The 10,949-nt window shown below is 65.8% G+C and overlaps 3 protein-coding genes across 3 annotated transcripts in view; 1 reads left to right on the top strand and 2 right to left on the bottom strand.

Annotated features, from left to right (window-relative positions):
• ENGASE (endo-beta-N-acetylglucosaminidase) overlaps positions 1–1,944 on the bottom strand; it is a 6,408-nt gene extending 4,464 nt beyond the window's left edge. The window contains exon 1 of the mRNA XM_026084095.1: positions 1,862–1,944. Within this exon, the coding sequence (XP_025939880.1) occupies positions 1,862–1,944 (83 nt within the window). The remainder of the gene's footprint in view (positions 1–1,861) is intronic.
• Positions 1,945–2,922: 978 nt separating this feature from the next.
• C1QTNF1 (C1q and TNF related 1) lies at positions 2,923–9,030 on the bottom strand. Its single transcript, XM_026084098.1, has 4 exons — positions 8,908–9,030; positions 5,204–5,354; positions 4,944–5,086; positions 2,923–4,362 (listed from the first exon to the last, which is right to left on the bottom strand). Exons 2-4 carry the CDS (start codon positions 5,338–5,340, stop codon positions 3,812–3,814), a joined length of 831 nt encoding a protein of 276 aa, XP_025939883.1. The 5' UTR covers positions 5,341–5,354; positions 8,908–9,030; the 3' UTR covers positions 2,923–3,811.
• A 1,658-nt stretch (positions 9,031–10,688) lies between these two features.
• CANT1 (calcium activated nucleotidase 1) overlaps positions 10,689–10,949 on the top strand; it is a 4,511-nt gene continuing 4,250 nt past the window's right edge. Inside the window, exon 1 of the mRNA XM_026084117.1 lies at positions 10,689–10,742. The gene's annotated coding sequence lies outside the window, so the exon portion shown is untranslated. The remainder of the gene's footprint in view (positions 10,743–10,949) is intronic.

The raw sequence follows: 10,949 nt of genomic DNA on the forward strand, positions 1-10,949 counted from the left end.
GGCCCGCCCCGGACCGGCCGCCGCAGCCCGCCTCGCGCGGGGCGCACGGCGAGGCCCTCCCTGGGTGCACGGCCCCATCCCCGGGTGCGCAGCACCACGTCGGGGCGCGCGGACCTATTCCAGGGTGCACGGCCCCATCCCGGGGTGCACAGCACCACATCGGGGTGCACGGCCCCATTCCAGGGTGCATGGCCCCATCCCGGGGTGCATGGCCCCATCCCGGGGTGCATGGCCACATCCCAGCAAGCACGGCTGGCTTCATCCCGGGGTGCACAGTTGGCGCCATCCCAGGGTGCACAGTTGGTCCCATCCTGGGGTGCAAAGCCCCATATCGCGGCACATGTTGGCCCCATCCCAGGGTGCTCCGTGCAGGGCAGGGGCAGGGGAGGGAGGCGGCTCCCGAGCCCTTCCCGGGAGGGGACCCCGCTCCCCTCTCCTCTGCAGTCCCCTGCAGCATGGGGAGAGCCAGGGTTTGGCCTGCAGCACCAGGAGCCACCGAGGCTCCTGCGTCAGGCAGGGCTGGTCCCCGCTGAATCCCCCTGGGCAGAGCCAGGCTGGGGCCCTGCGGGGCCAAGAGGCGCCAGGCTCTGTGATGGGCTGGGACAGTGGCCCCAGCACCRTCCCGCTCCAGGGAGCCTCCTTGTCATTCGGGGGCTTCCACCAGGCTGCTGCTGGTGACCCAATTAAAAGCGGCTCTGCAACACTCCTGAACCGACACGGGCCCAGAGAAACTCTTGGTGCAGGGCAGCTTCTGTCAGCTGTCCGAGGGGCCCAGCACGGCCCCACGACTTTGACACCCCGGGGCAGGGGGAGCTGGGAGGGAGGGACCCACAGGCTCGCTCTGAGCTGCACGGTTGCTGTGTGCTCAGCAGAGGAGCAGCCCGGAAATCTGCTCTGTTCTCAAGGCCTCGGGTGCCACGAGGGAATGGGCTGTGTCTGAAAGCTGTTTTTCTGGGAATGCCGTAACTGCCTGCTGCTCCCTGGGAGCTTGTTTTTGCAAATTGCAGCTGGGGGTTTGGTGCCAGTGGCCCTTTAAATCCAAACAAAGCAGTGTTTTCTTCACTGAAACCTTGCACTGCTTTTTTGGCTTTGGCTTGTTGTTTTTTTTCTTGCTCTGAGAACATTTTTGGTCATTAGGCCCCTTGTGGCAGCTGCTTTTCAGAAGCCTAAATCTGCTCTGTGCTCCACCAACCCACAACCAGGGCAGCGCAAGGGCCCGGGGCAAGGTGAGGGCAGGGATCTGGCTGGCAGCCCAGCGCTGTGGTTRGGAGCAGAGCCCACGTTCGGCCAGAAAAGAAGGCCTGGCTTGTCTCCTTGGTCTACATCCTGCATCAAAGATGCATCCAGGGCTCCAAAGCTGCGCAAGCTGGGTTGAACTGACTTGGCTGCTTGCACAAGGGAGGCATCAAAGCAGATGGGTTTTGCATCTCCACACTAAAAATACTGTGAGATTCCCTCAGCGCCTTCTCGAGCTCTTCTGCCTGCACACGTTTAATCACGACTCTGTTGAACGCTGCCCCACACGCCGGGCATGCCCCTCCCCAGCTCTCCCACAGGGCCCAAGCGGGTCCAGAGGCCGGGCTGCAGAGTGGGTGCTTTCGCCCTGAGCACCTCTCCCCAGCGCTGGCTCTGCAGGATGCCGGCGGCTGTGCAGGCGAAGGACAGGGCTGCTCCTCCTGGAACACCTCCCCCAGCCCCAGGCAGCTCCCGTGCGTGACCTCATCCCCGCGCTGCTCCAGGGAGCCTCTCCCAGTGATGTTCTTGGACAGAGACACCTCTGCCACCTGGCTGACCCGGCCTCGGGCTGCTGAGGACCCAGCCAAGGCCTGCGCAGGACAGCGGGGCTGGCGCAGACACGCGCCTTTGCAGCCAGGACCAAGCGCTCGTCGCCAGACCTGTGCAGGGGGAGCCAGGTCGCCCAGGCTGCAGGTCAGCGTGCACCATGCCGGCAGCGCCTCGCTGCTTTGGCATGTCCATGCTGAGGGGCGCCGTGTGATTCAGCTCCTTGGGCGCAGGGACAGCACCAGCTTGCCATCACCCGGTGTTTGCATCCCTGCGGGGGACGTATGYGCTGCGGCCTCTGAGCTCTGCGCCGGGATGGCTCCCAGCCTGGCACCRGGCTGGCAGAGACCAGGAGGCTGCTGCCTCCTCCCGAGCGCCTGCGTCCATCCCCTCGCCCCATCCTGCATGGGCACGCAAGCGGCAGCCTCTGCAGCACCGCAGCATCAGGGCCCAAGGGCACCAACAGGCCCTAATAGCCCTGAGCAGCCTCACCTGGGGCTCCCACCCACACCCTGCCCATGGGCCCACGGCTGTATTTAAGCTCAGCCCAGGGCCTTCAGTCCTTTCCCAAGATGTGTTGTGGGCATGCTAGTCTCTAGCTCAGCCCAGCTGTGCCTGGCTGGGGACCCTGTTGATCCAGACCTGGACCCTGACCTGCAGACTGACTTCCTGGCTTAACCTCAGACCTGTGTCACCACCACGAACTTGCCTGATGATCTGGACTGCTGGTTAAACCTGGCTGCCATCCCTGGGTCTGCCCTGATCACCTTGCTTGGAGTCTGCAGGACAGTGGTGGTGGTGAGGCTGCTGCCCCACTGCTGGGTTGTGCTCTGCTCCCAAGTCCCTGTCCCTTAGGGAGCAGCTGGCCCTCATGGCTCCCTGACACCCGGTGCCCTGCTTAGGTCTCCTGGTAGGGAATGCTCCCACCAGGCTGCAGCCTGGGGTCTCCAGGGACAGCATCACTTTCCTGCCACCAGCTTGGCCAGGCTGTGCTCAGCCCATGTCTCATGTGGCTTTTGGGGGAGGACCTGCACCCTGGGAGCTGGGAACCTGCCTGGGCTGCTTGGAGAACACACGCATGAAGCAGGAGGACACATCAAAAGCGTGAGTAAGACCCCACACCGTGGGCTGTTTAATGTCATCACAAGCTGTACAGAGAGCAGAGGGAGGGCAGCATGCTGCCTCAGGCCCTGCTCTGCTGTTGCATATACAAAAATAAAAAGCCTGGCCAGCAGAAAATCTAACCAACGAGGGAGAGGCTGAAGCCAGAGGTCCCTGCACCCAGGGCTGCCAGTCGGGATCTAGCCCCCTCCTTGGTGGGTGTCAGCACAGAGCAGAGGCTGCTGTGTGGGGACCGGGGTGGCAATTGGGAAAGGGGAACTGCTGCAATTTCCTCCCCCACTGGCAGCACTTACAGGGATATGTCAGCCCAGGGCAACCCCCAGTGCCGCAGGGCAGTATCCCAGTCCTTGTGACCCAGCTCTGAGGAAAGAAACAGGGGCCCTTAGTGTTGCTGCTGCTCCCCTCCTCTATCCTGCTGGGTGCTGAGCACCCTCCACCCTTTTCCGGGAGAAGCCTGTAGTGCATGTCGCAGGGAGGGCTGCTGAGCAGGGGGGCGAAGGAACAGTGTGGAAACAGTCTGTGCAGCTTTGTACTGCGGCCATTGGCAGTCAAAACTGTTCAGCTGGTGCCAGGTCACAGCCATGCTCTGCACATCTACACCCCAGCAAACCCAGCTGTGAACCAAGTGCAGGTGGGGACGTGTTCCCTGCCTGCCCCAGCTGAGCAGGTGCTTCCCAGGTCACAAACGCAGCAGAGGCTGGAAGCAGCTCCATCACCCCAGGTGCATCCGATCGGCCCCTGGTGGAGCTGGATGGGGGTGGTATTCACATGTTCATACAGCTGCTGGGGGTGCTGGCATGTAAAAGGGCTAACGGATTAACGGAGGGTGGCATGCCTGGGGCAAGGSGGGTAGCAGGGGCTCCTCGGACGCCTGCCCCGAGGGAGGAGGAGCAGGGCTGCAGCAGGCTCAGGGGTCCCCGCTGTACTTGATGAGGTGGCCGCTGAAGGTGATGTAGGTGTCGTACTCATCACTGAAAACAGCGTTCTCGCGCTCRCCCTTGTAGAGCCGCACCCAGACCTCGTCCTTCTCCTGCAGCTCCAGCATGAYGCTCTGGCTCTGCATGATGCTGCGGTCGCTCACCTGGGCGTAGAGGATCACCACCTCTGCCCCGTTGTGCATGATGTGCAGGTAAGTCTCCTTCTGGTTCCAGGTGTGCACATTGAGGCTGAAGTAGTAGATCCCGGGGACATAGCAGTAGAATTTGCCCGTGAACATGTTGAAGTGTTCGTAGAGGTTGACAAACTCCGTGTCGAAGATCAGTGTTTGGTAGTAGTCATTGCTGTGCAGGGGTTTCTTGCGGCCCACCGAGAAGGCTGCGTAGTGGCTCTTGCAGCGCTCCCCCGGGGCGCCCACGCTGCCCTTCTGCCCCTTGGGCCCCGTGTGGCCCCTGCTGCCGGCCACCCCCATCTTGCCGAACTTCCCCTGCATGCCTCGCTCRCCTCGGTCTCCCTTCTCTCCTGGGCAAAGCAGGAGGGATGGTGCTGTCAGAGGTGGGTGCCACCTCCACCCCCAGTGCCCGGGAAGCTGTCGGCATGCYGAGACAGCCCCTTCGGCTGGCAAAAGGGGATAGAGGCAGAGCAGGGACCCCCATGTCCCCCAGACCTGCTGCTCTGACCAGCTCTGCCTGCCCACAGCCCGCCCGCTGTCCCTGCTCCCCCCAGCTGTCAGAAAAACTGGGCTCCGACGTTCCCCCACCAAAGCTGCTGCCCTGATCAGCAGTGTGAGCAGCTCAGGCCTTGGGGAGGTCTTCTGCATCCCCCCCTGCTCCATGCAGGGTCCCGCGCTGCAGGCACCAGCCCCAGCACCTCGCTCCCCCTCCAGCCGCTCGGGGAAGCAGGTTTGTGCTGACCAGCACCCAGAGAGCAGAGACTCAGCACGGGGAGCCCAGCACTGCTGCGGTCCCGGGGAGACGCCGGCAGGTAGCGCGGGCAGCTCCTGCCCTGCAGCGTGGGGTGCCTGGCTGCGGGTTCAGCTGGGGCAGCTGCCCAGCACCCGGCCCGCGGCAGTCGGTGCCCTGCCGTGCCCAGGCAGCCCTCACCTTTCAGGATGGTCATGTTGATCTGAGGCAGGGGCTGGCGCGGGGGGTAGGCGTAGCGCTGGTCGGGTGGCTCACAGCAGYGGACGCAGCGGGGCTGTGGGGGCAGCTCCTCCTGGGCACCGCTGTCCTGCTCCCACCTGGCCCTGAGGGAGGGAGGGCAGAAAGCAAAGCGCAATGGGGAGCTGTGGTGGGGGCTGGGGGCCCTCGGTGGGCACCACGACTGCCCTGTCCCCCATGGTGAACYGCCCCAGGTCCCTCACCTGGCAGCGTGGTGCTGGGACGGCGCCTCCTCGGGGTCCATCTGCAAATGCGGGCTGGGGCTGGGCTGGCTGCCTGCAGCGGTGGGCAGCAGCAGGCAGCAGAGCAGCAGGACACTGGCTGCCCCAAGCCCCTCCATGCTGCAGCAGCACCCTGTGAGACACGGGGGACAGCTGAGGGGGACAGCAAGGCCCAGCAGAGCCCAGGGAGGTGGGCAGGGTGCAGGCAGGGATGAGGGCTGCGGTGGCAGGATGGGACTTCATGGGGACGCATCCTTCCAGTGCCCCTGCCTCAGCCAGCCGGGCTGGGATGGGGATGTGCTGGAGGGAAGGGGCAGCAAGGGAGCGTGTGGAGCAGGGGCAGGCCCTGGCCGGGGCCATTCCCCACACCGACCAGCTGCTAGAGGGGTTGAGTCCAGGCCTCTGCAAAGGGGCAAAGCATGTGGGTTCCCCCCAGTGCTGCATCCTGTCCCCAGCAACTGCCAAAATGTCCTGCTGTGTCCTGTGACATCCCCAAAACAGGACCTGGCTGCACCAGGCAGGGCACAGCCGCGCTTTCAGCCCAGGCATTGCCCATTGTGCTGGGAAGTCACTGCTGGGAGAAGGGCACCAAGCTTGCACGGTGCTCCTGGCTGCCAGAGCTGCCTGCACACTGCCTTCCTGCCTGGGACCTGCCCCTCATGGGGGTCCCCAGCCCTGCTCTTGGGTGCAGGGTCTGCATTCAGGCTCATGCCAGCCTGGTGGGTGCACTCCTGCTCCTGCCCTGGCCCCAGGGACTGAGTGCGCAGGCAGCCTGCAGGTGCACAAACCTGCGAAAGGAGCTGCCCCTGCCCCAGGCAACAGCCAGCCCTCAGCCTGCACCCATGTCCATCACCTGAGGGCTTGCAAGGAAACAAAACCTGCTTCTCCAGAGCCACAAATACCTCTTGGCATCCACAGCCCAGCTGGGAGCCAGCCACCACTGGGAAAAACCACCTTGGCAGCCAAGAACCTGCATCCTGCATGGGGCCAAAGCTAATGCTTGCAATAGCTGGTGGCACCATGGTCCAAATGAGGCAGCTGCCCCTCCTTGCTTTGTCACACTCATTTTTCTTGAGCTTGAGGCTGTGTCTAGATGTGGGGCTGAGCACACAACGTCTCACCCCGCAGTCCTGGAGGGGCCAGGCCAGCCCTGGGGCCAAGCAAGCGCGTGGTGCTGCCCAGCTGCTCGGCATGCCATGGCAGCAGGGTCTGAGGTGGTGCCATGCTGCAGGGCTCCTGGTAAGCGTGAGTGCAGGACCGTGGGCACAGGGAACTGCTGGGGCATTGCAGATCCTGTGGGCTAGTCCAGAGAGCCCAGTGCAGCCCAGAAAGCCACAATGGGGCCCATGGGCAAAGCTCAGTCTCAATCAGGTGCATCCACAAAGGGGAATGGCCTTTGCCTTACTCTCCCCTCTTCTTCCAGATGGCCTCCCTGCTTGTTGCTTGGCAGTGCACCGAGGGATGCAGGCTCCGAGGAGCTGCCTGGGTCTGCACGGAGCCAGGAACACGTGTCCCAAAGAGCCCCTTGTGCCGCAGCCCTGCGTCTTGAGAGCAGAAGGGGCTGCTGCCCCTGTGGGGAGGAGAGAGGAGCCAGGCCAGCAAGGGGCCAAGCATGCCATGGACCAGCACCTCCTGACCCATCCCAGTGGGGACAGGCTGGGCAGGGGGGACAGCTCTCTGGTGTTTGGGGCAGAATCCAGCTGTTTGGTGAATGCCTGCTCCCCGTGCAGCAGGGATCCCCGGTAAGCGACTCCTCCAGGGCAGGGGCAGCCTCAAGCCAGGCTGTCCACGTTGTCCCTGGTGCGTCAGGGCCGGCCGGGTCCTGGTGCCGGGGCAGCGCTTGCTCCCGGCAATCACGGGCGCGGAGGGCGTTCGAGGCCAGGATGCCTGGCTTATGAGTCATGTTAACTGCAGCCGGGAAGGGGAGGAGGGATGGGGAAAGGCTCCAAAGGGCTTTCCCGTAGCTGTGCACCCTCTGCAAAGGGCCGTCCCCTCACACGTTTCCCCCTGTGCCTGCCTGGAGAGGGGCTGTCGCCTGCAAGGTCCCGGGCAGCCTGTCCTGCCCTGTGCACCGAGCCCAGCGTCTCGGCCCGCGCCTGGCCAGCGCTGCCTGGTACTGACAGAGGCAGAGCTGTCAGCACTGCGCTGGAGCCTGGCGCYACAGCCTCCCTCCCCGTGCCGCGAGTAGATGTAATTCAGGGGAGTATCAGTCCTGGCTCTCTCAACCCTGCCTGGCCTCCAGCTGTGCCAGCCATGTGCCAGCAAGCGCGGCATGCAGCCTGCACGGTGCGGCGCTCGTGCTGTCGGGAAGCCTGTGGCTTTCCCTCTGCTCTGGGATGGCAGCTCTGAGGCTTCCCATCAAGCCAGGCATTCCCCCGGGACCTGCGGCAGGCTCAGCCCTTGGGAAAATGCAGCTTTGCAGGGAACTGCTCAGCAGGGCTAAGAAATCCTTAACCAGGAAATTCCCACTGAGAAAAGGCAGCTCATTTTCCAGGCTGTTGCAGCGCTGCAAATGGAGGCGAAGGCGCTGTGTGCACAGTGCTACCAGCGCTGGGCAGGAGAGCCGGCACGCATGGCGCGCTTGCAGGCAGTGCGCAAGGCTCGGCGAGGCCCCTGAGCCCATCTCCCTCTGCACCCTGCAGACGTACTGGGTGGGAGGTGCACCTATATGCACGGTCTTGCTGAAGGGACTCTGTTTTTTCCTGTCAGGGCTGGATGCTCTCCAGGAGCGGTTTGGAGATTTAAATGCAGTGGCTGCTAAAGCCTTGGGACTGCAAGTCAAAACATCCTGAAATACATTCCAGGCGGCGTTAAAGATCGGGATGAAGCAAGAGTAAACCCRAGGGAGAAGGGGGGTTGCAGAGCGGCGTGGCGGCAGCAGGACCCGCATGCCCCTCTCACCCTCCCTGCTCACTGGATACAGCCCTCCCTGAGCCCCAGCAGCCAGAGCAAGGATGTTTCTGGTGTCCAAGGATGTGCTGGTGGGACTGGCTCTCCCCAGCCTTTTGCAGCAGCAGCCTGCAAGTTTGTGGAGCTGCTTGTACCCCAGTAGCAGCCCAGACCTGGTGGGCAGCAGGGTGGGAGCTGCCTGGGGGCAGCTGTGCTCAAGGGCTAATGGGGGGATCACAGCTCTTGACCCAGCCCTCCAGCTCCTGTGGCACCCAGCAGAACCAGCAAGAAGTCGTGCTGGGGACTCCAGCCACCGCCTTGTCCCTCATCGACGTGCCCAGTGGTTGGCCCGGCCCTGGGTTTCGTGCGCTTGGTGGGTGCTAGCATCTCAGACGTGTGGCTCGGGCAGGGCTGGGGGAGCCGCAGTGGCTCTGCGGTGTTGAGCCTGCTCTGCCGGCTCCAGCATTAATCCTCTCCCAGGGTCTCACTTCCCAGAGCTGCTGCAGGTTGGGCAGTGCCCCTCCAAGGGGCTCAGCCCCACGGTTCCCAAAGCCCCCTTTGCAGGCACGACAGGGTCTTTACCCAGCTAACTAGAATGGGGGGCCAGGCCCCCTTGCTGGACATGCCCCAGCTCACCCACGCACCCAGCGTGGCTGCATGTGCCTCCTGGGTGAGTCTGGACAGACGCCGGAGCGCCCGTGGCTGATGGCATGCACGGATGTGCACACGAGGYGCAGCTCCACGGCGCTCGGGCCTGCACGGCAAACACCCCAGGGCCCCACCTGCCCCCCACCTACCTCTGGGGCAGGGCTGCTCTCTCCTCTCGCTGCCTTTCCTTCTCTAGGGCATCTTCCCGGTGCCGCGCCGCCAGCCCCTCCGGACACGGGCACAGAGCCTGCTCCCTGTCTCTCTGACAGCCTCTTCTCCTCCTTTGGCCCGGGCGGAAATGCACTTTCTAGAGAATAAAGGAGGAGAGGGAAGAAGCGGGACAAACGCGGCGAGCCGCCCTCCCCCTGCCAGATGTGAGCCCAGCGGAGCGCGGTCGGTCGGCGTTAACCATGTGTGCACCCAGCGCCTGCCAGCTCCGGGCCTGCGGCCGCAGCCGTTACTGGCCTGAGATCAGGGAAGGCGGGTTTCGTGTGCCAGAAAGTGGCTCCAGATGTTGGAGACAGGCGCCAAGGGGAGGCTCCCTGGAGGACGCAGCCTCTGCTCCGGGGCAGGAGCCTGCCCGCGCCAGGGGAGCCACTGGAGCCTGCCACCCCCCGACCAGGGCTGGTATTTTCATGGATGCCCGCACAGCTGGTGCCTGCCTGCCTGCCTGCCGGCTGTGGAAATGCATCCCGCGCTGCAGTGCTGGGGCAGGATCTGTGCCGGCTCCCTACAGCCCGTCCCGAGGTGACGTGGGGTCAGCAGGGCACATCTGAGCCAGCGGTGCAGGATGGCAGCAGGGGCTGCAACCTGCTCCTCCCTGAAAGGACGACTTGTGCCCTGGGGCTCAGGGGGAGATGCTCAAAGCAGGGCCGTGTGTGCGGTGCGGGACGGCCTGGGGTGCTCTCGGTCRCTGGCCCGTGTCCCCGGGGCAGCCCACGGCCCCTCCGCACACGGCGAGGCTTGCGTGGGCCAGGGTGGGCGCGTCGGCCGCCGTCCCTCTCGCCTGGCTCCAGCCCCACGGCCCCGGAGCAGGGTCCCTCGCCGCCTCCCTACCTGGCTCTGCTCCGCACTGGATCCCGGCTGCAGCCCGGGGTCGGTGCAGAGCGGCGGGAACGTGGGTGCCGAGGCGCTGTGCTCCCGCTCCCGCCTAATTCCTTCGCCCGCCGCGGGCGCCGAGGCAAGCGGCTGGGTGGGGGAGCTGCGGCGGCGGGAGGAGCCGGCCCGACACGCGGCGTCTTGCCCACCGGGGCGCCGGAGACAAGCGTGGGAGCCAGGGCGGGCTGCGCCCGCGGCCGCGGTCCTGGCGGGAGGGAGCCAGGAACATCCCCTCCGGCGAGGGAGCGCAACCCACCGCGTGCCCTGCAGCGGGGCTTGGGAGGGGGCCGAGACCCCCGGGCAACTGGGGGGTCCGAGCGGCTCCACGGAGCCAGGACCTCCCCGAACACGGCTGAGCCCCTCCGGGGCCACGCGACCCTTGCCCCCCGGCTGGGCTCCACCAGCCCCTCGGACAAACGGGCTGCACGCGCGAAGGGGGTCGGCGTGGGGCTGGAGCCCCCCTGGAGCACAACCAGGGGCTCCGGCGGCGCAGAGCAGCTCCCTGGGGGCTCCGGGCAGGGGGTGCCCCCAGCCGGCACCCGCGATGGGGCCAGGCCTGGAGAACAGGGGGGCGGCGGCTGCCCCGACGGGATGCACCGCCAGGCGGCTCAGGGCCAGCACGGCCGGCGGGGGCAGGAGGCTCCACCAGGCCCAAGCGGGCAGGCAGTGGCAGCGCGGGCGGACTGCAGCCCCCAGCAGGCGCCGCGGCTGGGAGCTGCTGGGAGTTGTAGTTCCAAGCCCCCAGGCCGCGTGCGCGGAGGTGTTTTGGTCCGTGCCGGGAGCCGTGTGGGCGCGCGGGGCATGCTGGGAGCGGTAGTCCGCGCTGGCGGCTGCGCGCGGCGGCGGCGGCGGGGGAGGCCGGCGTGAGCGCTCGGTCGGCGCCGCGGTGAGCGGGGACCCCGGGCTGGAACCGGAACCGGAACCGGGGCCGGGGCACTCGGGCGGGGCCGTGGGGGCCGCCACGGCCGGGCCCCGGTGAAGTGGGGGTCGCTGAGGCCGGGCCCGGGGTGGGAGTGCGGGGAGGCCCTGGAGAGGCCCCGGGGGGAGCGTTGGGGCCCGGACAGGGACGCTGGGGGGGGGGCCGGCGCCCTGC

The sequence above is a fragment of the Apteryx rowi genome, unplaced genomic scaffold (genome assembly GCF_003343035.1).
Source record: "Apteryx rowi isolate R43461 unplaced genomic scaffold, aptRow1 scaffold_626, whole genome shotgun sequence".
NCBI classification, from domain to species: Eukaryota; Metazoa; Chordata; class Aves; order Apterygiformes; family Apterygidae; genus Apteryx; species Apteryx rowi.